A 27,577-nucleotide genomic window follows, 5' to 3' on the forward strand; every position below is an offset into this window, starting at 1 on the left:
GCTGACAATGAACAGTGCTTGCCCCAAAGCACATAACCTGCCTTTAGAATTGCAGACATGGCAGGGGGATGGGGGAGCACCTCTTCCTTGCAGAGGTGGGGAATACAGCCACGGTCAGCCTGACATGGGAAAAAAGCCTTTACTCCAGGCAAAGGGGCCAATCCCAGTTTGTAGCTTGTTAAAAAACAAGCATATGAGAATTCTATATATAAAACAAGCTTAGGGGAAGCTTTCCATATAAGCTCTCCTTCTTAAATTTGTTTCCAATATTCAAAATTGTTCCCCTAATTAAAAAAAAAAACTTTTGCAGTTATGGCAAAGAACCACTTTGTCCTGCAAAAAGAAGTGTGGAAAAGTACATAAGCTGTTGGGAAGAAGGAGATCTATGGATCAAGTCTGTGAAAATGTAATAAATCAATACTTGCTTAGTGGGAACCCTAACAGACCATTTCCAATGAAGGGGAAAAGTTGTAGTTTTGCCATAATGGCAAAACTTGTTTTATCTGTGAGTTGGCTAGTATCTATGCTGGCTATTGGATGCACATGCTGGTTCATTTATATTGTAGTTGAGTCCTTCTCTTAATTTTCCGTTTGGCTCTAATGGCTTTCTCAAGTTGAGGAAAGAAAGAGAAAACTTGTGAAGCCTTGACTGATGCATAATAAAGCAGAAGATTTGCTTTTAAAATTCTGAGTAATTTAAAACATGCTTTTAAAATGGAAGCTGTAACTCTTAAGATAAAATTTTAACAAAAACCTTATGAGTCCACTATGGGTTGAGTATAGCCTTGGGGCTAGATTTACACTCAGCCTTCTGTTAAAACAATGATACTAATATATCATTCATATATATATATCAGTATATATATGTGTGTGTGTGTATGTATATATATATATATATATATATATATATATATATATAAAAATGGTTAAGTACATTTTCATAATCCAAGTTGAATGAAATTAAGGAAGCAATTGTGGAAAGATGTTATCACAATCAAGTAACTCTCTATCACATCTATTAAAATAAGAACAAAAAAGTGAAAAGTTCCTTTATTTTTCATCCATGTCTACAATTTGTATATTATAAAAGAACTTTTTCTTTCAGGGTGTGTGTTTTTCATTTAGGGAGCAATCCTATGCAGGTTTAGACAGAAACAAGGCCTACAACTCCCAGCATTCTCCAGCCAGGATTGCTGGCTGGGGAACGCTAGGAATTGTCACACTTTTTTCTGTCTAAATATGCACAGGATTGAGCCTTCAGAGACTTCCAGAAGGGAAAAACTTCTAGAACAATATGCCCATCTGTCATGGAAGAAAGAAAGCCCAAATTGTAAACAAAGTAGGATTAATTTTGAACTTCTACTTCAGTAACAGCTTCTTGAGGTATGGGAAGGATTGGTTTCCTTGTATGTGGAAACACCTTTTTGAGGATGCTTCTCCTCCTTCTCTGAAGCATAAGATTACTCTGTAATTGGACAGGGAACGTATGATGAGGTCATCTGCTAGACTTGGAAAGTGTTTGGGCAGTTTGAATTGCCATGATGCCAACAGTGGTTTAAGCTAAAGCACCATCCAATGCTTGGGAAGGAAAGCAGAGTAGTCCAGCAATTGTTCCTTCCAGCTGCTGTGGCAATACCACACCAAATTTCTAATACAAATCCAAATGCAGAGATTCAAGGCCACTCGGATGATGGGCCTTGGAATGGCACAGTGCAGAGATGTCACCTTGCCAGTGCAATGCATTGCCCCTTCTCAGTTACTTACAAGACAGGTTGGGGACAAAGAGATCACCAATTCAGAAGCTGATAAGTATTACAGTGGTGAAACTGGGGGTTGGGTCAGGCTACACTCAAAACCCATTCCTGTGAACTCCTGGGTCAGTGCAAAGCAGCATGTAGGATCCAGCCCAAAGAGTTTTCTTTTTGAGAAAATTCAGAAAGGGTGTGTGTATCTCAACATGATGTTTTTATCATGTGCTTGTGATTGGTCAGTCACAGAAGCCTGCGGGTCCTTTACATGACGTCAACAACCTCCAGGGCCTCTCCTGTGCTTTATGACCTTTATCGTGGCTTTTTTAAGATTGGGGAAAGTGCGGCATTTTCTCTAGAAGTGGTATGATGAACTTTAATAGCTGCATGAATGTCCATAATTGTGCTATACCACAGCACCATCTAGTGGCTGTATAATGAAATACATAGTACTTAATGAAATAGTATAGTACCCCCTGAAAAACAGCGGGTGTCAGCACATGTAAAGGAGCTGATCTTAATCCCTCAAAGAATCCAGAAACAGAAGCCCTGGTAAAGCTGCAGGATAAAACCCTGGTGTAGAGAAGCCCAGAGAGAGAGAGAGAGAGACTAAGCATGAAAGCCAAACTATGACTAGGTCAAGGAATTCTTCAGTATGGATGAATTTAGAGAGCACTTATTTCTATGTCAGGGAATTATCTGCTTTTCCAAAGTGGTCGGGGGTACATTTGCACAAGTGCGAAATGCAACAACCGTTAAGCCTCCTTGCTCTCCAAGGAGAGGGAATTTGATTTCAGTTTTTGCATTTTTAGAAAAGCAAAGGTTGTCTTTGCTGTTGCCATGTTTCACATTAGCCCACAGGATCTTTATCACTATGATATTACAACCAGATGCTTAGATCACCAGATTTTCAATACTTAAAGTACTTATTTCGCCCTCTTCATTTGAACCAAAATATCCAGGCAGGTCAATCATATGCTGTTCTGCTTCCGTCAGACCAAAAGTAGTGTTGTCGTAGAAGTGGTGGTCCTGATCAGATGGGAAGCTCTGGCATTTGCTTTTTCTGTATTGGGCAGAGCTCAGAGCATCTCCTCTCTGGTGACTATCATTGGGAGCCAGCATAGCAGGTTCTTTCCTCCAAGCATCCATATGGCTCAGAAAGGGGCCACTCCTATTTCTCTTCTGCTCTGACCTATCAGCACATAGCATCTGGGAGACGGGCTGGCGATTGCTGACCAGATCTGGTCTCTTTCCTGGAGGTTCCCATTTGTGGGGGGGTTGTGCCCCACAGGTCATTGATTCAGTGGTTAAAGGAGTGCTGTGACACAGCTCGAGCTCCACAGCATTCTGACTGATGCTTTTACATTTAAGCCGATGCTGTTCTTCTGGGCTACAGTTCCACGTTCTGCCTCTGCACTGGTAGTGTGGGGTCTGGCTTGGTGTAAGGGTGGACATGCTTCTTTTTCGGAATGGCTTGGCTTTTCTGGCTTCATGAAAACTAGCTGTTCTTCTGAACTGTGAACTTCGTGAATAGCCTCTCTCTGATGGCTCTGCTTTGTTATCAAGATATCTGGGCTGACCTCTTCTAATGAGAGACTGACTTGGGCTCAAGATGGGATTGGTCTGTGATAATGTAAAATCCACCCTAGAACAGGGCCTGTTGCCGGATAACTTGGGATGACCAAGTTGCTGCTCCATGAAAGGAGACTTGATTCTAAACTTGTTCGCTGCTGCGGCCGCCTCCTGGTTTTCTGGGCTCACAGTGTCCATCAAAGGATTCTGGGAAACATGGTAAACCTTTGTTGTTTCTGTAAGGCCCTTCTTCTTCATTTCTTTGAGCTGCTGTTGTGCAAGGCGGTAGCTGAAAATGGGGGGGATTATTTTTTGAGCGTTGGACTGAAAATTCTCGTTAGCAGAAGCACCTCCTCCTCCTCCTCCTTGAGCAAAATGAAGGCTTCTCCTGAAATTCAAGGGTATCTCAGGAGGTTCTCTAGAAGGGCCTTCTTCCTCAGAAAAGCTTTCGCGCTGCTGTCTCTCTCGACATATATTCTCCTCATCAGAGTTCTTCCGGAAGCTCGGCGAGTGGGCAGAGTTGCAACGACTGCTACACTTCTGGGTTCTGCAAAGCTTTCTCCATAAGGTGACAAGGATGGTTGCAAAGATTATGGATAAACACAAGGATATGCCAGTGACAGTTACCAGATTATTAGTGGCTTTCTTGCCTTCTTCAGGATGCAGTGGTGTGATGGGTGCAGACTTAGTGGCTGAAACAAAGAGTAAATGTAACGGACAGCTGGCAACTTACAAGCTATTTCTCAAGAAATATACAACCTATGAACATAGGGCAGGGGTGGGCAACTTGTGGCCCTCCAGGTGTTTTAGTCTACAACTCCATCAACCCTAGCCAGCATAGCCAGTGGTGGGGATTTATGGGAACTGTAGGCCCAAACATCTTGCCCACCCTTGACACAGGGTGTTAAATTGTCAATTATCAAGAGCCAGCTGGGACAAAGTCTACCACTTCTAGGACAACAGTCTTGCTCAGCGAGCAAGGGCAGGTCCAGAGGTCCTGTCAGTATGAAACAGAGCTGTAGTATTTGTACAGGTGGTTCTTGCTAGCACCCTATGACCCATAACTTCATTGGCTGGGATGCTGCCTTTTAACAGCCTATCATCCGGGGGGCGGGGGTGGGATCTTCATGACAACGGACTGAGAAGCGTGTTGGAGTATTACCTGGATTTTCATGGAATCGGCTTTGGTCTGTCAGGGACACATGAAGCAAGATAAACCGAGTGTAATATACCTTTGAAATTCGGTTTTCCACGCAGCGCTTGAAAGGAACATACTTCTGGGTCGGGTACGGGGAGTAGAACTGAATGTAATCAACCTGGCAGGGGCTGCTCAACCAATGAGAGAGGCTTGTTTCCTGCCCCTGCCCCCTTGCTACTACATTATTATAAATGGAGAGCAACTAATTTCCCCCATGTGTGCAGATTTCCCTGAAGAAGCCAAAATCCCCAATTCTCCAATGCAGCATCTAAAGGCTCCACCTGAGAGCTTCACCTCACCCCAATTTCATCACATTGTAGCAATCTGCTGCTGAGTTATTGCTCCCACCCCATTTTTCCCCATGCGTGCACTTTTGCCTCCACCCCCCTTTTTTCCTTTTCTCCTTCTCCCAACTCCAAAAGATCATTACTGTGATAAAGCTATCCAGAAGGGACTTTACATAACAATGGAAAAACGATTCTACATCAGAGAAACTACAGAACATCAAAGAAGCACAAAATCGCAATAAGGATTTAAGAGAGCAAAGGAAAACTAAAAGAGTGCTTTAGGGCAAGTTACTAAGTTAGCCTTTTAGCCTTTCACTGTAGGGGAGCGAGATTTCTTACTTCTGAGTAAACATGCACAGAAGGGGGGGATATATTAACGATAAAGCCGGCTAAGGTGAATGAGTGTCCCCACTACTGTAGTAATGTGAGGGGTCGCTACTGTGCTCCTGGGGATTTTCTCAATGGGAAAAACTACTCCCATTGGGGAAACAAGAGGGAATGGGGTGTCCCACCCCCTTGACCACGTCACTGCCAGGTCACAGAGGCATGCCCAGGATTTAATGCAGGAGGGGCATGGCCCACTGTGGTACAACTGCCAGGGTTTCAGTAAAAAGGTTGGAGTAAAAGGAGTTTCAGAAAATGCAGCTTTTCAAGAGGGAAGCGGCTGGTTGGCAGCAGATTGGTGATGACATCGTCTGTCACGAAGGCCCTCAGATTGCTCTAACTTTGCACTAAATCACTCGTGAAGACAGCCCCCTGGTTGCTTGGGTTCCCATTATGCTTTGCCTTGACAAAGCATAATGGGAATTCTACCTTCTTGCTACTCCTGGATCCCGCTCTCCTGCTCTGTTCATATTCTACTTGGCCCAGCCTACAGGCATGGGGTGGTTCCAGCAGAATGATTTACTGGTGTTGATTCCCTTGCCCAAACAGATGATGATCTTATATCTCCAGCTAACACTTCCTTTCAGCTTTATTCTCTGGATTTTGATCTCCTAGTTTATACCATTATTCAGATTCTAGTTCATCCTCAGTTCCTTGGGCCAGCTCCTGCTTGACAATGTCACATTTGGGTAACAAGCAGTGGATTACTACTTGTAGAAGCAACCTTATGTTCCTTATCTGCAAGAGTTGTGTATATGTAGATATTTTTAAAGAGTTTTTCTTAAAATGCCAGTTGCTTCTTCTCTCCCCTAGCCAATATTCATTGTACTGCTGAAATATCTGTGCAAATCCATGAAGTTCGTGTGGAAGTAACAATCCCCATGTGAGCAACTTGATGGCAAGCTACTTATGCAGGAAACAAGGCAGTCACTGCAGCAATTAACTGAACCAGTCACCTTGGAGGAGCCTTGCTCTACGTTAGCATCCAGGACGTTGTGAAACATTTTGAGAAATGCAAATTAAGAATGCTTAAAAGGAACAAGCTGAAACACATACTTCTGCCTCAGCTAAGCCAGGTGGTTTGGCCCACAAGATGCATTACTGTCTGGGAAATGCCTAGCTTGCCACACGTGGCACGTGAACTACTGGTAGGGTGCATGATGTTTCCTTGCTGGAATCAGACAGGAAAGCATCCTGCACTATGGGCATTAACAGGCATGGGACGGGACACCCACCTGAGGCTAGGGTGGCCACTTGCACATTGCCAAAAACAGAGGACAAACAGGGGACACGTTTGCATGAAGTCTGCACACAGTAATTTATATGCGTAAATGCACATGTAGAAACAATTACTGTAATTTAAGTGGATATACGATCCATCTGCCCATAGTGGAGAAGACTGTGACGAGGTGCCCACTAGGCGCCTTGCTCAGTCTGCTGCCGGGGTGGTCACTGTGGATGGGCAACTTTCAGGCCCCTGCTTGCTCTCCCTTCTGATGGTTCTTGATCTTTAAACTGGACTTGGACTGGGCAGCCCATAAAAACTGAGGACAGTCCTCTGCATAAGAGGGTACAGGGCCACCCTGCTTGAGGCAGAGTGTGTGGATCATGCAGCTCTGGGCCCACATGATCCTCTCATCCTATCTCGCACACAGCCTGCCCTTCTCCCTCTGACTGGTCAAAACTAGCATCTTTCTGACCAGCCTAGCAAGGATTAATCCTGCACAGATGCAGAAAAGGGGCAGTGGAAGTAATTGTCTGGGCCCAGTGGTGGACAGAGACAAATGAAAGCAAAGAGGCGCAGGCGGTACTCATCTTGAAATCTGCATTATAAGCATTTTGGACTGTGACTTCGTATCTATGTCATATGCTCTCTTATGCACAATATTTTGTTATTTGTTTTGTCACATTGTAATGTATGTACTTGTAGTTAAAAAGAGTGTTTTACTCCAAAGAGGCACAAGACAGAGCATAAATAATCATGGCTGAGAGATGTACAGGGATCCCGACCACAGCTAATTAAGGACAGGGGGTAGATTTTGTCCGGGGTTATCTAGTAACTCAAACAAAATATAATAAATACAGCCCTGGTACTGCTAAGCCCTTTTAACTTAACACACACTACATGAAGACCACGATCTTAATATCTACACAGTGGTCACTTAAGAATAGCAATACAATGGCAATTTTACTGATTAAGTAAAATCCAACCAACTAGGTTTGGGTGTTTTCCGAATATGCATCTCAGTGTGAAACAGATGTGTGAATGCCATTCTTAAATGGCACCTTCATGTGCTGTAAGATGTGCGGGTGTACAAAACCTGATCATATCTAGGCTCTACACTTGGGTCTCCTTCCTTCACTTCTACCTGCACTGGCGTTTCATATAGACACCTGTCCCCACACAATATGCACTGGAACAGAGAGAACTCACAGTGACATGCAAAGATGAGTGGAACAAAATCATCATCAAGGAGGATGCCTTCCCAACACCAAGCTTACGTACTGGAGCATTCCTCCAAAGAGCACAGCGAAATATCTTGTTGTTGCCCCACGCACCCTTGCTTTATCGGGACTGGGAAAGATGTGAGGCACTCTCGGTAGCGCTCACGGAAGCCGTCCCCACAAGTCACACTACAAGGACTCCAGGCCTGCCAAAGACTCCAGGACCCTGTGGATACATAAAAATTACATTACTGGAGGGAACATTTTGTTAAAGACAGACACAGACACAGAGAGAGAGAGAGAGAGAGAGAGAGAGACAGGCTGACTAACTTTGAAAATAGGTTAGGAACAATCAATCAATCAAACAATCAGTCCTGTAGAAAAACCAATAGAAAACTATCTGCTACCATCTATTAATATTAGTAGGTGGATCCAGTTTTCAAACCTCTTATGGGGAATAAGTTATCCACATGCAAGTTCGACTGTAAATGGCTGCTGGATACAGTAGCAACTGTGGCAAGCAAGAGACCTGGGAGATTCACAAGGCTGAAGATGCCAATGACAGCAGGGGATTTCTGGAAATGCAGTCTTACATAAACAGACTGCAAGTGGTCACCTGCTTGGCAACACTTCTGAGGCTGAGAATCCTTTCTGGAAAGATATCCTTGCATTGTGCCTGGCAGGCAAAAGACAGTCTGGGGAACAAATGTAATGGGCTTTTCTACATGAGGCATTTGTTGTGCACTCATCATTCCCTACTCACCATTGTTTACGGGTTCTTTAAACAACATGATCCTCCAGTTTCACTTCTGTTTGTAAACAACACTTTTTGCAAAGTTTTTTTAGAGCAGGGAAAATTGGTTATTATTTCTGATGGTGAAAGAATACACTATTCCCTCTTCTGTATTGTGCTATTCTGCTATACCATAGTGCCAGCTAGAGGTTATGTAGCAGAAAAGCAGGAAAGGAAATACTCCTCAAGTAGTGCTTGGATCTCAATTCTGCAATGAAACCAACAGTAGATGCAGCAGATTAACAGCCTCATGTAGAGAAGCTCACTGTGGCCCAACTCCACCAGGAAGTGACTACATCAGCTGCAGCCTCTAATCCAGCCTTCCCCAGCATGGTGCCCTCCAGGTATCTAGGACTGCAACTCTCATGCTGGCTGGGAATTATGGGAGTTGCAGTCCAACACATCTGGAGGACAATACATTGGGGGAAGGATGCTCTAAGTGATTTTCAGCATGCGCCATGTTACAACAGCCCAGCCTTGATGATACTGCTTGGAATGTCTAGACTGGGGAGAGAGAAAAAGCCTCCACCTTGTGGGGAAATTAAGCTGGCGATAATAAATGTTCTGGCTGCCATCTGACTTTGTAGTTTGGAGGCCAGTTCACATGCATGTGTTCATCGCTTGTTAGCTAACCAGCATTAAATGACAACGTTAAAGGACTGTACCATTGATTGATATCAGGGGGAGGGACCTGTGAAGAAGCTCAGTGGTAGAGAGCATATGCTTTGCAGGCGTAAGGTCCCGGCTTTGATCTTTGGCATCTCCAGTTAAAAAGGACTAGGGAGCAAGAGATGGGAAAGACCTCTGCCAGAGATCCTGGACAGTCACTGCCAGACAGAGTAGACAGGACTAGGCTAGAAGGATAAACGGTCTGAGTTGATATAAGGCAGCTCCCTAATGTGCACTTGGAAGTTAGACCAAACACCCTAGGCCACGAGGTATGGGGAAACTCTGGCTCATGGGCTGGATCCAGCTCCTGGGGGTTCCTCATCCCACTGCAAGCTTCTTTTGTTATCTGTGATCACCTATCACCACAGATAAGAGGGAATTTAAAAGCAATTAAACTTTAAATACCATGTAAAGCATCAAGCTGTTGCAAAGATTTTGAGTGGTGCATTCTGCAGGTAGGAGAGCTGTTGTGCAGATGGAAGGGTGCATTTTGCAGGCAAAGACCTGCTTACTTCTGAGCAGACATGCAGAGGCTTGGTATTTGGAATGCTGTTTGAAAGTGCTTCTGAGTGATTCAGTCCAGTTTACTTCTGTGTAGACATGCAGAAGCCTTGTCCCGCTTATTTCTGAATAGGCTTAAAATGGTAATAATCACTTTCCAACCCCTTTCCCATTTTGCAATTTGGATCTCGGGCTGAAGAAAGTTTCCCACCCCTGCCCTAGGCAGAACTGTATCACCCAATATCAAGTCAAACACTGTACTTCTCAGCTGCAACAGTTCACCCATTAAGTTTAGAGATATCAAGCAATAAGAAATCTGGTGCTCTGTGTGCTTGTGTAAACCAGCCCTCTGTAAGCGGAGAAGGCCAGATCCTCTCAACACTAGATCTCTTGGCCAACATTACCTCAGCCTTGTCTGGATTCAGCTTTAGTTGCCTTGTGTGCTGCTATTCCAGACTGTGCCAAGAAGCTATGCAAGTAATACAAGAAAATGAGGAGGCAGAGACAACGCCTGGTGTTGTCAGTGTACTGAGGTCACTTGCACATCTCCACATGGTCCCACCACAAGACGGAACCCTCTAAAGCAGGGGCAGGGAACCTATGGCCTTCCATTTGCTGTGGGACTCCACAACTCCCATCAGCCCCAGCCAGCATGGTCAATGGTGAGGAATGATGGGAGTTGTAGTCCCCACCTTCAGGAGGGCCACAGGTTCCCTATCCCTGCTCTAAAGGATCCCACAGCAATAGCTACCAGGTCCCATGCTCTGGGCCTGTGAGGAACAAGTAAAACATTTCAACACCCAGTAAGTCCCTCTGAGCTATAGATCTCAAAGCCCCAGCTTGGCCACATGTGCTTACACTTAGCAGGTCTGGACAACATGCCCAATTAAAAGTCTCTAAATCTTTTTTCTGTCGAGGGCCACATTCCCTCAAGGGAAATCTTCTGGTGGTGGACATCTTGTTTCTCTTTCTGCCACCCCCTCTTCCTCTCTGCTCAATGGGCTGCTGGGGCAGGGACAGATCACTTCTGCCAGAGTTCTGAACTGATTACTTGCAGACCGCTTTCAAATTAGGCTGAGGGTCTCAGGTTGCCCACCTTGGAATACTTCACCTAGGAACATAGGAAGCTGTCTTATACTGAGTCAGGCTATTTGGCCTGCCTAGCCCAGCCAGTACTGATCACGCTGGCAGGAGCAGAATAGGAAAAAACTAGGAACTTCAGATGGCAGCGTCCTTTATAGCCACAGGACTCTTAGTGAAGCAGGTAGTTTTTCCCAGTCGGGACCTGTCATTTCTTACTACCGGAAGCCTTAACATATCTTTCTGTGCCCTTCTCCCAGAAAGAGAAGTTGGAAATGGGGTAATAGGCAGCTATATAACCAGCATCAATAATGGCTTCTTGAGCAAGTGCTAGTCAATGGCACTGGTGCCCTGCCCTCCTGGACAGGACGTTTTGACAACTCCAACCAGCAGCAGTCCACACCCTTCCAGCAGGCACTCATTCAGCCACAGGTTAGAGCAGCCTTCCCCAAGCAGGTGCCCTCCAAATGGGAGACTGGCCAGCACAGTCATGGGAGTTGCAATCCATCATATCTAGAGGGCACTGGGTTGGGAAAAGCTAGTTCAGAGAGATCTTATTTTCACCTGGCGAGATTCCACATTCTTTCAAGTCCATCATCTATATTGGTGGGCAGAGCCAACTTGAAGTTGAAGTATACCGACTAGGTAAAGCATTGCCCACCCACACTTGTGGTGTCCCAACCCATACTAATTAAGAACATAGGAAACACTGTTCCCATTCTCTTAAGCATATTTCCAATTGATCATCTTCATAGCCACCCTCTTTGGTATTGTTGTCAATTATCTGTGCAGCATGCTATGAGATTTGACGTGTCTTTTAGTTCATTTCTTCCCCGAAACAATGCGAGGCAGACTAGGCTGTGAAACAGACATGCTTTACAGCAACCTGGTACACCAAGCATCCTGCCCATGTTTCCTTTCCTACCATAAATTGTGAAAAGGAGCTGCACACCTCAAAACATGCAGTGAGCATGTGCCAAAGAGCCCATGGCTAATTGCATCTCCCTGGCACTTTTCTCTGAGTCTTTGGGGACTCCTTTTCACATTGGATGCATTTGCCATAGCGTTTGCTGCATCCAGACTGCTGCGTTAAAAAGAAACAAAGAAGTGGCTTGCCCAAGGCCATCTGGAAAGCTTTTTGGCCAAGCAGGGATTTGAAGCTGTATCTCCCACATTCAAACCCAGCAATTCTGCCTTATTTATCAACTGGTTTGTCTTGGCACAATTTGAGTCTTTGCAGAATTTGGAATGATTTCACAAGACTGAGATGAAACAAGGTAAAAAGGGAAGGAAGTATGGTTTGAAGAGGGACTAGCAGAAAGGCAGGGGACCCAGCTTAGAAGCCATGGGAAAGATTATGCGAAGATCACAACATAGCAATATTTTTTTTAAAACAAACAAAAATAAAGCCAAGATTACTTTAATTAAATGAATGGCACAATCCATCCCCTCCCACAGTGCAGAGCTGCATGCATGGGAGAGGACTTCCATAACTGATTTTAGAGCCTTCCTGTCATCTGCTAGCCCTTGCTTGGGTACATGCTGTTTCCCCACTTAAGGGCCAGTGCAAGGGCTCTCTCGTGCCTTATCCTGTGCCTGAAGCTCTGCACTGGTGCAGAATTGTGCCTGTAAGAAACGGGCTGGATTGCCCTGTACGTTTTGTATCATATTCTAAGTTCCACAATGCACAGATGCATGACACACAATCAGGCAGGCATTGTAATCCTTCAGCATTTCAAATGAAGCATTTTGTGGAAGGTAATACAGACCAATATTTCTTTGGATTAGTACACATTCTTTTGCTCTTGGTGGGGAGGTGATTTGGTTCAAATGGCTAAATTCAAAACAGTATTTGTTTGTGCCTTTGTCGAACAATGTGCAGTTTAATTCTATCTGGTCGTTGTCTGGATTCATGATGCTTTCATGTAGCCTTACACGCCCCAAAGGCCCAAGATGATCTTTGAACACAGCAATGAGCCCCTCAGAAGACGTGCATGGAGGAGGAATGACAGAAACCACAACTGAAGACTCACATATCACTTCTTCTGCCACAACTAGTTTGTAGCCAAATTTACGCACAAGATCTACAGGTCCTGTCGATGCAATGACTGAATTGGTCTCTGCTGATTTCAATATTACAGCAATGTATGCTTCTTGGCCAATCAACTGACAGTCAAACTTCATCCACTGGGACCTAAAGAGACTAAGTTTTTTACTTGTTCTCAATCCCACAGTCTCATTTGAAATTAATGTCCCTAGTTCGTATAAGCTGCTGGTCAATATTATATCAAGAGAAACCACAGTCTTATTTATTGGACATAAATATTCATTGGTAAACAACTTGAGCTGAAGGGAAGTCCCATACGCTTCTGAGGTCCTCCTCAAATCCAAGTGAAATATAGGCCACTTCACACTCAATGGGATATTCTCTCCATTCCACTGGGGATCAGTGCCATTGATGATTTCAGAAGCCACTTTGAACCAATAGTTCCCAGCACTCTTAAAATGCACACATTCAAAGATAGCAATATCTTGGTATTGGTTTTGCAGAAGCTGTTTTCTTGCAACAGTTTGGTTGGTGCTGGCATCTATTAGCAGGATGGAGATATTTTTCATTGTCATATTGTCACCATAATCATTCTGGAAGCCAACTGAGACCGTGCTATTGCTTAAAGCTACATGAGTTGGTTGCTCCAAGAGAAGATATTCCATTGCTCCAAGAACTGGGAAGAAGAACAAATTTAACAGTGAGCAGAGAGAATCAAAAGAGTGGGAAAAGAGAAGAGAAGAGGGACTTAAGGGTTTTTCAGAAAATCCAACATAACATTAATCTGTGCTAACAAGTAGTTCCCAAATCCATTCTTCACCTCAACCTGCTGGTGGTCAGTTACCCCAAAACATATACCTACATTGTATTCCTTTCGGCGCCAGGTGAAGACCTTTTTATTTTCCCAGGCATTTTAGCATTTTAGCTTTCTAAATTTTTATCTTTGCTGTTTTAAATCTGTATTTTAAACTCCTGCACTGCTGCTATGTTATATTGTGGTTTTAATGTTCTATATATTTTAAATTGTTTTATTGTGTGTTGTTTGGTTTTAATTTTTGTGAACCGCCCAGAGAGCTTCGGCTATTGGGCGGTATAGAAATGAAATAAATAATAAATAATAATAAATAATAAATAATATGCAGCAAGTAAAAGAGGCTTTTGAAGACTGAAGCTTTCTGAATAATAACCAAACACACATGCTCCAAGTTACCGGACAGCCATTTGCACCAATCAACCTGCACCCATAATGCCCTAGGCCACAAGAGACATCTCACTCTTTGGTTTCCTTGAAGAAAAGAAGCAAATCTCGTAACTGCAAACACGTTATTCATAATATATAAAGAAATGAGCAAACAAGGAAATATGAAATCACAATTCATTCAATTAACAGAAAAAAAGAAGCTGCAGATGCTGTCAGCTCCATACTGGGGGGATTAGATTACCGCTGCTGTCAAGCTGATGTTCTTCCTCAGGGAATAATCCAATACCTCAGCAGTAAAACTATCTAATTATACAACATTTATTTTATAATTTCATATAAGCAATGGGTTGAATACAGAGTTCACAGGAGTGGGGAGGAAGGGGATGTTCACCAATTTCTCCTGCCTCCTGAAAAGTGCTCTAGAGAACCCACCAGAAAAATGTAGGAGTGGTGCTGGGGGCTGCAGGAAGAATTGGAGACAATCACCTCCCCTTCCACATCCTCCAGTAGGAGCTCCTGCTGGATCCCAGTCCCTTCTACAAATGGAACAGATACTCTGGATCCCATCCAATGCAGGGGTGTCATTAGATCTTTTTTTGAGCTGCACCCCAGATCTTTTGAGCTGTCCTAATTGCAATTGACAACACATACATATGTCTGTACAGACAGTTTTGTACAGTATTAACAAAGTGGAATTACTGGGGGAGTGGAAGGAGGAAAGAAATGTATAGTTGTATGACTTGACTTTATATTTTAAAAATTGTGGACCTGCAGTAAGCAATTTCTGAACAGCTGATAGGACTGACTATAAGACATATCTGATACTTTTATCACCTTGCATTCCAGTATAAACTTAAGGCAATAATAATTTACCCAAGGGATAGGCAACATAGTACACAAAGATGTTTTGGATTGCAACTCCCCATAATCTCTGACCAATGGCCATGCTGGCTGGGGTTTATGGGAATTGCAGTCCAAAACATCTGGAGGTTGCCTACTCCTGATTTACTATCTCACTGCAACATAATCCTTCATTTCGCAGTTTCAGCATTTCAGCTAAGAATTCATCCCACTATTTTTTTAGTGGAGTAAATTCAGCTGAATTTGGAACGTTTTGCCCTTCTCGCAAACCTTATGAATTTGCCCCACCGTCTAATATGCCCATGGAACACATATAGAGTATTTCTTTTTAGTATTTTCTAATGTGCATTTGAAAGGACATTGCAGGAGACTGTTTCGAACTCAACATTTTTGAACACAAGAATATCCTTTAGTATTTAAAGATCATCAAAGACAAGACCATCTGGAAAGCTGAAAAGGCCTAGCACCAAGAATCTTAGGGCATCTTCTGTAATAATTGTCCCAATGACATCTGCGAGTGATGTGTGCATTTGCCCACTTCCTTCTGAACCGTTTCACCAGTATGGGCAGACTATCAGAAAGGTTGGTGAACAAGTGGGGAGCCCTGAACTATATTATAAGCCACTGCCAACCCTGGTGACCCACTAATGCTTCATTTATTTTGCATTTTAGTTAAGATAACATGAGAAAGGGAGTGCTGCTTTTGAAATAGAATTCTGGAAAATACCACCCATGTTGGATGCACTTTAAAGGCTCCTTTCATGGCAGAGCTTATGAATATTTCATTTAGCATGTGTATCACAGAAAGAAAGAAGGAATGAAAGAGGAAAAATAAAGTTGACAATAGCTGGACAGAAGGATTCAGCTCCCACCACACCAAGGCCAGACCCTCCATAGCTGTTCCCTGTGGTATCCCAGAGCCATCTATCTTGCCCTCTCTCCTGCTCAATAGGTGAAATATGAGATTTTGCAGATAGCTGGATTCAGGGCAGGGCTGGTGGTGTTCCAAGCACACGTTCTTTCACTAGAGGGGAGAGTGGGAGGAATTAAAATATTAGCACTCTCTGGGTATTTACCTGCTCTCCCATGCTCCAGTTGTATAGTAACAAGTGAGATCTCCAACAAAATGTAGCAGCACACAGTGCTTCTGTTCAGGGTTCCGGCCAGCTATACCATTTCCTGGATACTCCATTCTATTCCCTTTTCTCACTGGTCTTCCTTTTCCCCTGCCATCCAACAGTCACAGCCACTCACGATGCTCAGTCCTGACTGGGCTGTTTTGGCATATCCGTTGGGATATTTTTTTCTAATATTTTTTGTACTTCTGCAAACCTTGGGGTTCTCCGCAAGCCTGCTGATACCATGGTGGTGCCATTTTGGCTACATAAGGATTTATACTTTGTGAATGAATTTGCTGTTGGTATACAGGAGTAGGTATAATGAAGTCACCAGAGGTGTCCTAGAATTCCTGCTCCTGAAACTTTCTACCATTTGGGAAAACAAAGAATGATGTGCGTGAAACAATATCTAAGGCAAGCCTGGGACGTTTTTAGAGAGGGTTTCAAAGAGGGAATCACTCCTCATGGTATATGCACTCATCTCACTCTCAACTCTGGTAAACAGGTTTTCATTCCATTTCAAACACTTGACAAAAGTTTTAGCCACAGTGGGGCAAAAGAAAAGTATGTGCAGAACCATGGAAAGCAATGCCCCTTCTAAACTGCTTTAGAATAATTTTATTGCCTGTCGCCGGCCTTAGATCCCATGATAGATTGCTAATATAAACCCAACCCAGATATCCTCAGTATATTGTTTTTAGTCAAGTAACTAGATTTCTCAGCACTGCTTAAAGCCTTCTCTGGTGTATCCTATTTGGAGAAGAACATTTTAAGTATAGAAGAAAAGGTTGAAGAAACTAAGGTCTAGGGATGCTTAGCTCAGAGAAAAGCGAGAAATAAGGTGAAAGTCTTCAACAACCTAAAAGAAAATGGAACAATTATTACTACTGAAAAGACACTATGTTAAATTTAGAGACTTGATTCTATGACCTTGCTTATCTGTATTTAGGTTTAATATTATACATCAAACACATACATCAAGTCATCTGTTAATACCTATACATTTCAAAATTACCTCAGTGAAATATCTCCAACTATTTATACCACATACTCACCATAATCACAGAGCACAACTAGCAGTAGATTTGAAAAATCTTTCAACATATGTTTCATTCTGATCAGGTGGACTCCCAGCTCCTCTTATGCCTCATGTTCCATTCTGGGCCCAAAGTACAATGTATTCTTTCAAAAACAACTGAAAATGAAAAACCAGAGAAAACATTTAGAATAGTCTTTTAAAATCTGCCTCAAAAGGAAATTAGCAGGACCCTGAAGTTTATTCTTACAAATAATGTTTCTCCCCTTCCCTGGGATATGCTCCACAGAAATGTCATAATGCCTCTGACTTCATCACATTATAAAAATAGATGATTTCTCAAGTTTGATTACCTCTGTATAAATGTGCTTGTGCACATACACACAGATTTGCATTTTTAGTGTACAGTGATCCTGACTGCTTCCTTGTGTGAATCCATTATACAAGAGACCCTCTGTCACAGAATACTCCTTTCTTACAACATCACATTTGGCCTCCTTGCAAGAAAGTATTGATTGTGGTAGCAGATCAGTGATACAGGATTCACTCAAACTTACAATGAAGTGACTTCAATTTTATCAGTTGGGAAGCTGTAATTTTAAACTGGTTGTATGAAGGAGCAGACACACGCACGCTATAAAGGGAGTTTTCCTAAGCATGAACACAGTCCAGTCCAAATCTATTAAAGTGCAATCCTATGCATGTTCAGACAGAAGAAAGCTCCAGCTCCAGCATTCCTTAGCCAACATTGCACCCTTAAAGTAATAACCAGCTACTTACACCCGAATAAGAAGCTGAGGGGGCAAGACAAGAGGAAAGAGCCAGATTTTAGGTGGGTTCAAGTCTGCATGTCTGTGTAGGTGGTTCTGGAACTCAGATGCAATCCCATGCACACTTGCATGGGTGTGGGTCCATTTGGGTTTTTATCCAATGCTGTTCATCCACCAGTGGAATGGAAACCACTGACAGAACAGATTTTCCCTCCTCCCTGCAGTCACCTGCATATCCCCCAACTCTGCTCCAGAAGGCTGGAAGAACCTTTTGGAGCAGATTTGGGGCTATGGGTGGGGAGGGAAAAGAACAAAGGGAAATCCCGCTGCACAAGCAGAAGTGCACTTCTGTAATGTTGAATGCAGCCCGCTGATGAGACATAGTGGGACTTACTCCCAAGTAATCAGGCATAGGATTGCCACATCACTCCCAACTGTCTCATAATAGACTAGCAACACAGTCCTCAATTTGCTACTGGTAAGAGGAGTGTAATATTGTTGCAGCATCAGTCTAATGTCACACTGTGTGATACAGTGCCGGTATAAGCTTTTGGTGCTCCCTGTTCTGGAACAGGAAGTTTTAAGGTCAAGATATGAAAAATCCATAAAGAATCAATTTCCTTGCTGTTAACTTTTCCCTTGTGACAATAATGATGTTTCTTCAGAGAACATTATCCTTGAGAGTTAGGAAAGGTGCTAGAGAAAAAACAAGCTACAGTTGTATTTTTTGGTATTTTTAGTATACCACAAAAACACACTGAGAAAACATTAACTTCCTTAAGGGAAACATTCATTTTTGGATTTTAGAGCCACATTAATATGGACATTTACAACAAATGAATGCACCCATAGTTGTAAAACCAACACGAAGGACAAACTGGAATAGTGTTGGCTCTGTTATTAGTACAAATTCCCAGAGACAAAGGGTGCTTCCAGATGAGGCTTTTATTGTGCAATTGCACTGCCTCATTCAGGGGATTTTTTTTAAACAGAACAACATCCATTAAGGAAGAAAAGATGGAATAGCTGTACAGTGTCCTTTTATTGTTAACACCCAACAGGATTTCTACTGGTGTTACTAAGGAAAGGTTAGGCCCACCCATTGTTTCAAAAGGGAAGTACAACTACAAGCAATGCAAAAGAAAGGAAAACAAGCCACAAAGTGCCCGCCTCTCTGACCATGTTGGGAAAAATCAGATATTGCTGCTGTTGTAGGGAGTACTTGTCCATATAGTATGATGTTGACCTGAAAACCACAAGCATCCATAGAAGAAACTTATAGGACCACTGCTAAGTTTCACAACACAATCCACATGAATGACTGGCACATAAAGCAATGAAATAAAAAGGCACCTCTGCAGTTGTGTGTGCCAGGATATTTGTGTGCATAATATATTATATATTACAATTGTATTGTATGGATTCTATGGTTTAATTATTTTAAATGATTCAATTATATGTTGCCCAAGGGACCTGTGTTATTGAGGGACTAACAAATATAATAAACGAATGTATAAAGGAAGAGAAACATGAATGTGTGTGGGAAAGAGTTGACTAAATCCTAAGTGAGAAATCCAGGGTCATGTTAGAAAATAGGCAATACAAATAATTAATTACAGTTTTTAAGAACACATTCACAGATGTAAGGTGCAATCCTATGCAAGCTGAGAGAGAAAAAAGTCAACCCATGCTGGCTGGGGAATGGTGGGAATTGTAGAACTTTTTTCTCTCTAACCTTGCATAGGATTGCACCCTTATTGAACTGATCAACCTATCAATGCACTGTAAAAACAAGTACAATTAAAACATGGGGTAAAATCCAACTAAGCCCTACTTAGAGTAGACCCACTGAAATAAATGGGACTTAAGTTAGTCATGACTAACTTGTCTCATTCATTTCAGCGGGTCTACTTTAAGTAGGGCTTACATTGGATTTTACCCATAGATTCCTTCCCACATAACCTATAAAATATAGTCACAAAGCCAAACACTTTCAACACTTATAACATAACATCAACAAAGCAGTCCCACTGTTTAGCAGAGCTTATATGGAGCTTATGTCTTGGTAGCGTCGCAGCCTAGAAGTTGCCGGTACCTCTTTAAGGAGGAACACCTAAGAGCAGATTTAAAATACAATTTGTGTGCGTGTGTATACACACCACATATATAGGTATAGGTATGTATGTCGAGAGAGAGACTTTCTCCTGTTCTTCATTCCTATAATTAGTTTAATCGATCATAACTCAGTATATACTTACCGCCTTCAAAAGTATGTTTTCTTCTAACTTGTGTCTGGGAGAAGCAAAGCAGCGAGGGAGCTCGCAGGAAAAAGGGCACCCTTAACACCCACGGGGGCTCTTCTTTTTGCTGACGCTGGGCAGAGGGGAGGGCTCGCCTCTTCTTGCGCTGAGAGTCCAAACTTTCCTCAAGAAAAGTGCTTCGGCGGCGCCCTTTCCCTTTGCAGGCGCACTCGGCACTTCTGACTCTCGGACCCGACGCCCGACGCACACGGGAGCGGCGTCAGGTGAAGGAGTTTGGCGGCGGCAGCCCGCGCCGGAGACCTCTCGCCGGCTTCTCCCCGCTTTGGAGGCGCATGTCCGAGCGGGAGGCACGCGGGGACTCTCCCAGCCGCCGAGCGAGACGCGCCTGCCGCGCAGCGGGGGCGCCAGGGGCCCGGCGGCCAGTCCGTCCGACGCTCTTGGAAGTTGCAGAGACGCGCCTCCCGACCCGGGCGTGGCGCAAAGCGGCAGACGGGCAGAGCAGCTGGCCCGCCCTGCTCCGGGAGAGCGCCGGCGCGGCCGCCGAGCTCTGCCTTGGGAAGGGCAGGCAGGAGCGCATCCTACCCGTCAGCTCCCCGCAGGAAAGAGGCGGCCTTCAGCGTGCGCGGGCTGCGCCCCGGCCAGGACGGCACAGTTGCGCCTCCAGTTGCCGCACCATACGTGCTGCGCGACCGCCCCCACCCCGCTAGACACTTGAGGCAAAATCTCGCGCAAGCCCTACTTAGAGTAGACCCACTGAAATGAATGGCGGGTAAGTTTGTCATGACTGGATTTTACCCCAAGTGTCTAACTGGTTGGCGGGCGGAGCAATTTCTCTTCGTGACCCCACGGCCCATAGCACGCCAGGCCTTCCTGTCCTCCGCTCTCTCCCGGAACGTGCTCAAGCCCATATTCATTGCATCGGCGATGCTATCTAGCCATCTCGTCCTCTCTTCCCCTTCTCCTTTGGCCTTCAATCTTTCCCAGCATCAGGGTCTTTTCCAGGGAGTTTTCTCTACTCACCCCCCAAAAGGACAGTGCTTTGCTTAACATTTGTATATGCCGATTTATATACCCAGATGTACATTTAGACAGAATTATAATTGACACAGAAATACAGTCCATCTCACTGTAGCGTGGAAGGCTTGCCAGGTGACCCGTGGGCCTGCCTGCAGCCTGCTGCAGCTGTTGATGTGAAACTGTTACGATGGTTCATCATTTTTAACTGGGAATTGGACAGGACAGCCATTCCTTTTCCTTCATATTAGATCCCACACACATGCACACTCTCCCCATCAGCATGCACAGAAAACACACATCTGTAATCATAAAGTGCACATGCCTCTCCCAAATACATACAGAGAGCCAAGCTAAAAGCAGCCAAGGTTTCTCCATCCCAGCTGCTATTCAGTTGACATGTCAAGAATTAGAAAATGATGAAAATCCCAGCTTTTACATCTGGGGGCAGGGCTAAACAATACCTAAGCTGCTCTCAGAGCCAAATCTGCTCGAAAAGATTACAGAATATAATGAAATGTCCAGACTTGGTTGAAAATGCAATCCAAGCAGATGAAGTGTTCACTCAGCAAACAACTGAGGCTGTCTTCACCACGATGGCACTTGCCCCTTTTTTGACTGCTCTGCAGAGGCAGTCAGTGGGGTCTGAATTGGAAGAGAGCTAAAGCAACCCACACAGCCACTTTTCTCACATGGCAGATTCTGTGAAAATCCATTCCACTCACATTCCCTGCATACCATTTGGTCATGTAAAGTGGGCTATATATTCTGCCTTGCACAACCAAGGAAAGCTCATTTTCTTACCATAGACAGAACTGGACAGATACCCACAGCGTAAAAACTCCCCACATGAATGCTTATTTTGCTACACTCTCCCTCAATAGTTTTAGTATTCTCAAAAGGCACATTTACCACTGTTTCTTGAAGGAAACAGTGACAACCCCCGATTTTAAATGTGTAGTATTACTTTTATACTTGTCAAGGACTAAAGTGTAATGTGTTTCTACACCAAAGAACAGAAAGGGGTTTTTTTTATTTTATTTTAAAGCAGACCTGTTTTCCCTTTGCAATTCAGTCCTTGGCTTCTGAAGAGATGACCAAGAAGTCTGAGAGTACTTCCAGATGGACAGCTCCTAACAGAACCAATCAAAAGACATTCCATCTTTCCTTCCTTGAGGGCACAATCCTATGCATTGTTTAGATGGAAAAAAGTCATACAACTCACAGCATCCCCCAGCCACCTATTTCCGTCTAAACATGCATAGGATTTCACTCTTAAGAGATTTTTCTGTGGTAAGAAAGAAGACAGAAGTGATGGGAAACCATGGGAAGGTTACAAATGGAATACGTCATTTTTAAGACCCAATGTAAAATTCTGTGAATGAGGCAGGGCAATTGTATAATAAAAGCTTTGTCTCAAAGCACACTCAGTTAATGTAATCCAAAATAATTTGTAATAAGAGGGTAACAGAATGACCAGCCTAGGATTTTAGCACTGAGTGTAAATTACACATTCCTGAACAAAAATGTAGTAGGAAGAAGTCAGCATGACTGAACAATATAATATCTATTATGTGTTTTGCTAGAATGGAACTTCATGTATACTACTAGCCAGCTGTATTTCTCTCTAGAGTCTAGACCTTGTGATAACCAAACAGTCCAATCCTATACATGTCTATTCAGAAATAATTCCCATTTATTTTAATAAGGTTTACATAAATATTACCCTCTAGCTCGTGTACCCCAGAATAATGCAGTAATCTGGACTATTAGCCATTGATAGCCTTATCCTCCATGAATTTGTCTAATCCCCCTTTAAAATCATCAAAATTGGTGGCCACCACTACATCTTGTGGTACCAAATTCCAGTTTGCTGTGTGAAGCACTTCCTTTTATCCATCCTGAATCAGCTTCATGGAATGACCGTGGGTTCTAGAATTCTGAACGAGAAAAATGTCACTAACCACTTTCTCCACACCGTGCATAATTTTGTACACCTTTACGTCTCCCCTTTTACATCCACTTTTCTAAACTAAACAATCCCACACGTTAGAACATTTTCTCATAGGGGAGTTGCTTCAGCCCCTTGATCATTTTGGTTGTCCTTTTCTACACCTTCTCCAATTCTACAATATCGTTTTTGAGATACAGTGATTAGAACTGTACACAGTATTCCAAATGGGGTTGCACCACAGATTTTTATAAGGGCAGCACGATATTGGCAGTTTTATTTGCAATGATCCCAAACATAGAATTTGCCTTTTTCACAGCAGCCACACACTTAACCAGTCTACATGACATGACAACCCCTCATGGGTTAATTAACCCTTGAGGAGCTGCAGTGCATGCCGGTTGCCATTATGAATATGCAGCCACCAACTGGGGATGGTTGTGTTGTGCAAACCTGGCCGGTGGGGATTATCTGAAGGCTGAACAACCCTCACATAACCCTACAACAGACCATGGGTTATGCAAAGTTGTTTAGCCCTCAAATAACTCCTGCCAAGTTCATATGACACAACAACCCCTAGTTGGGAGTTGCATATTCATGATGGCCAGCATACACCACAGCTCTAGGGTTAATTAACCCATGATGGGCTGTTGTGCCATGTGAACCAGGTCACTGTGTCAACATTTCATCAAGTTGTCCACCACAACCCCAAGATCTCTTTCGTGGTCCATCACTGCCAGCTTGGATCCTATCAGCATATAAGTGAAGTTGGAATTCCACAGTTTCCTACCCTTGCTCCAAACAGATTCACTGAAGTTCACAGGAATATTCTGAAGTGGTTTGTCAATAGTAGCCACAGAAACATACTATGAAATCTTTTCTAATAAAAATACTTTCCAGAGGCAGTTTAAAATAACAGAAAACTAAAAAGGTATAAATTCAGCAGCCGAAATACACAGCAGAATTGCAGTGCTCTAGATGATCATACAATGAAAAGGGGGATTATGGCATTCTTTAAAAAGGGGTGCAATAATAATAGTGGCCATTACTATTTCAGCCTTCAAGAAGATATTACTGAATTCAACTGAAAAGACAACTGTATGTTCAGATATTCCATGCAAAATGAAACCTTTGTGCTTGAATGTTACACTTTCAGTTTTGTAAAACCTTTAAGTTCTAAATTATAATGCTAGCATTCAAACTCAGATGAATTCTATTGTCACACCACACAGGGACATCTTTAACATGTTGATCCTAGGCTCAGAGAGTGTTCTAGAAGCACCTGATGTTTCAGCTGCAACACTGCTGAAGGAATCAAAGTGTGAACTTGAGCAGAAACATGGCAGGGCATGATACAAATCCTATTCAAATCAGTGGAGTGTGCACCTAAGCTTAGGACTGCATTTTTAAATTTACAGACTGGGCAGAATCCAATGAGGCACTTACACCCCTGCCCTTTCTCTTACGCCCCACCAATTCCGTTATGCAAGTGGCCCCCACTGCTTGTGCAACATCAATTCAGTGCTTCCAGGGCAACAGGAAACAAGTGGAAACACTTGTTTCTGGGAGTAAGCAGGTCAGTGGAGCTGACATAAGGGGCTTCCTCTAAAGTGCTAAAACTCCTTTGGGTAAGCAGTGGGTCCCACTTACGCAACAGAATCGGTGGGACCCACTGCTTGTGGAGGGAATTGGCAGGGACATAAGCACTCTGATCTTATGCATGTTGACTTAGAAATGAGTTCCACTGTATTCACTGAGCCTTACATATACAGACAACAGACAACTGTGCATAGGATTTCAGACTGTCTTTCACCTTAGATACATTTTTATTAATTTTAAGTGCATAAGTTTGCACATGATTAAAACAATAGCTATGAAAAAACATACTTCCTTAGTTTTTAAGATGATGCACTTATGTGTTGCCGCAGGCACCATCTTAAGAGACACATTCTCTCCTAGAGAGGGAGTTGCGAGGAGAAACTGCCTTTAGGCTTATAATTATAGCTTTTCTAATTTTTAAAAATGTTGATCAATCAACCAGGAACAGCTATTCAGCTGATCAAAACATTTTTAATCAATCAAACTGATTCTTCAACTAGATACTACAGTTAGATCTTTTAAGTACATTTATATCAGTTGTTGTAATTATACATCTTCCAGAACATGATTCAAATCCACAACTCCAATGGAGTGGAATAACTGATATCTGATAGTACATAATCCTACTAAGGAGTTCTAGCTGTTAAAATGAGTTTGTGTTTCATGTTTGACTACAGAAATCAATACAGTGATAACTTCCACCAAGACAGAGAACAAGTGCTCAAATGAGCAACTGTTTTAATAGAAAGATACAAAACCATTCACTGTACTATTTAAAAGGGCAGATGGCAGTATACCCTCCTTTACAGCTATGCAAGAGAAGACAAAAATAGCAACATCATGCGTCTGAGAATCAAAGAATGGAAGGAAGGAAATCTCAGTTCACAATGCTTCTTGTCTTAACATTAGCAGCACACAAATCTCTACATTTTTTCATTACACAGACTAATCCTTTAGCTGAAGGCAGGTTATTGTCAGATGTAGAGTGAGGTTTTGTTCCTAAAATGTAGGCACTTCCTGAGGAAATTATTCAGTAGTAACTGGAAGGAACAAGCACAGCCTATATTCTTTTGAGTTATGTTGACATCAGTGATCACTTTCTGACTCTATTGATACATCTCTGGAGCTACAAATACAAAATGCTTGGTTAAAAAAAGGAGTAGGGAAAAATATAATCAGCAGATGCGTGTATAATGCTGTGTCCTTGCAAGCAGGCCAAAGTAACACCTCCTCCTTTCCTGAATTGCTCCATTTCCTTCCTTCACATTTGAAGTAGTGTGCCAAATTAAGTCCTGTTGTTCAATTTACGCATAAGACCTCAACACAATTGTAACATCATGATTTTAACAAGCTTTGTGGTCCTTTTCCACTTTCCACATAGGGCCACCCCTCCACCACTGGAAATGTTTATGCATAATCACAGCTTAGGTAAACCATGATATCAATGGGACAAAAGGTAGATTATTTGACATTCTTTTGTCCAGACTACATATGGCAAACACATCTGAATGAGACAAACACAGAACAACTGCGTCATTAACTTTGTGTAATAAATAGATTTGGATAGAATCGCAAGCCTTCTACAGAATCGTCTCTGCAAAGTTGCCCCATCTTTTCAGCTAGAAGCAGCCTAGAAAAAGAAAAACTTGTATTAGCTTAATAAATCTCTGAGCTATTAAAAACAAAAGCGGTATTTATTCTATTCTATTTACCTTTCTTTGGCTAAGAGTACAGACATTCCTACAAGCTTTGCAAACTCTTCTGCTGTAAGAGATCCCTTCTCAGAAACCTAACAGACAAAAAAAAAAGCACAGTTAGTAAATATTCTGTACAGCACCTTCTTCATACTGTCCTGTTGGTTTTCTCCTGTATACAAATGTAGACTTTCACTAGCTTTTTTTTTCCAACACAGACATTCAGGGTTGTTGTTGTTTTAAAGTCATAAAAAGACAAGAGGAAATATGAATACAAATATAATTTGTAATCAATATAGAGATATTGCAATATACTTAGTGAAGCACTTTGCATGTCAGCAACAACCTACAATTAACAAACTATGGGTTGTTGGAAATGCAGCGGGAGCACGTGTATTGCTTCCCACGTGCCTGCTTGCTTCTACTGTCCCTGGGTGGTTTCCATGACATTCAAACCCAGAACTCTGGGTTACTGGGGGACTAACAATCCAGAGTTTGAATGCATGGTTAAACTGCTAGTGCCGAATAGACTATTGTCCTGCGTGTGCTTGTGGAATACAGGCAATTTAACTGATAAATGATGTAAGGGATAGAGTGTTGTACCTGGATTAGGAAAAGCTGGATTCAAATTCCTACTTAGTCATGAAGATCTCTTTGCCCTGAAAAACTCACCATCATAGCCTAACCTATTTCCTAGGATTGTGGTGAGGCAAAAAAAAGGAAAGAGATTATCTGTTATATAATCAACATGAGCTCTTGGGAGAAAAGGAGGGATACAAAATATGATAAACAATTAATCAGTCTTCATTACATATGAAGAAGCTGTCACTTTTTTCTCATATATGTCCAACAAGTTCAGTCCCCCCCGCCCTTCTAGTAACAGGAAGCCCTTTGAAACTAGGCCTCTGGCCCTAACCTATGGGTCAAATACCAGGCCTTTCCTGCTTTGCAAGCATGTAGTGAGAATTTAAGAAACAAAGCCAATCGAAAGATATGACATTTTTAAAACCGAAAACACCAACTACTAAGGTTTAAGGGGAACCACTTAAGTGCTTTCAAAATTAAAGAAGCTCAAGTAGTACCATTAAAAGGTTTTGGAAGGATTTAAAAAGCTTTCAAAAACAGTGTTTTTCTAAAATGAACTGCCTAGGTGGAAGCAAGGGGTGAAAGCAGTGCAGTCTTACAAACCTATTTCAATAATGGTAGGAAATGAGAATACACACAGAGGAGATCCGCATCAATTGTAGAGGGATATGCTGAGCACAAAGCAGGTAGAAGACTATTCATCTGGCAGGTTTAAACTTGCGCATCTGTGGGTGCATGATCAGCAAAAATGGATAAGAAATCT

The 27,577-nt window shown here is 42.8% G+C and overlaps 2 protein-coding genes across 10 annotated transcripts in view; both read right to left on the reverse strand.

Moving 5' to 3' along the window:
- Window positions 1-1,020: 1,020 nt before the first annotated feature.
- Window positions 1,021-20,777, reverse strand: THSD1 (thrombospondin type 1 domain containing 1). Its single transcript, XM_084826441.1, has 5 exons — window positions 19,969-20,777; window positions 16,960-17,099; window positions 12,447-13,400; window positions 7,696-7,860; window positions 1,021-4,012 (listed from the first exon to the last, which is right to left on the reverse strand). Exons 2-5 carry the CDS (start codon window positions 17,015-17,017, stop codon window positions 2,643-2,645), a joined length of 2,547 nt encoding a protein of 848 aa, XP_084682567.1. The 5' UTR covers window positions 17,018-17,099; window positions 19,969-20,777; the 3' UTR covers window positions 1,021-2,642.
- A 1,883-nt stretch (window positions 20,778-22,660) lies between these two features.
- The window catches only part of VPS36 (vacuolar protein sorting 36 homolog), a 45,059-nt gene continuing 40,142 nt past the window's right edge, over window positions 22,661-27,577 (reverse strand). For 8 of the 9 annotated variants that reach the window (XM_084826462.1, XM_084826461.1, XM_084826457.1 and 5 more), the window contains 2 exons: window positions 26,248-26,324; window positions 22,661-26,165 (listed from right to left, as the gene is read on the reverse strand). In XM_084826462.1, coding sequence (XP_084682588.1) covers window positions 26,072-26,165; window positions 26,248-26,324 — 171 coding nt within the window. In that variant the 3' untranslated portion in view covers window positions 22,661-26,071. Of the gene's footprint in view, window positions 26,166-26,247; window positions 26,325-27,417; window positions 27,540-27,577 lie in introns of all 9 variants that reach the window. The other variant, XR_014786529.1, reaches the window with a different exon arrangement.

This window comes from Heloderma suspectum, chromosome 1, assembly GCF_057233095.1.
Source record: "Heloderma suspectum isolate Gila_16-S chromosome 1, 16-S_ref, whole genome shotgun sequence".
Classification (NCBI taxonomy): domain Eukaryota; kingdom Metazoa; phylum Chordata; class Lepidosauria; order Squamata; family Helodermatidae; genus Heloderma; species Heloderma suspectum.

What these genes read in the sequence shown, in the direction of transcription:
- THSD1 (XM_084826441.1), bottom strand. Translation starts at nt 17,017, where the DNA reads ATGAAACATATGTTGAAAGATTTTTCAAATCTACTGCTAGTTGTGCTC. An exon ending in AGTTGTGCTCTGTGATTATG is followed by an intron (nt 13,401 to 16,959) that starts GTGAGTATGTGG and finishes TCTTCTTCCCAG; the next exon opens with TTCTTGGAGCAATGGAATAT. An exon ending in ACTAATCCAAAGAAATATTG is followed by an intron (nt 7,861 to 12,446) that starts GTCTGTATTACC and finishes ATGTATCCACAG; the next exon opens with GGTCCTGGAGTCTTTGGCAG.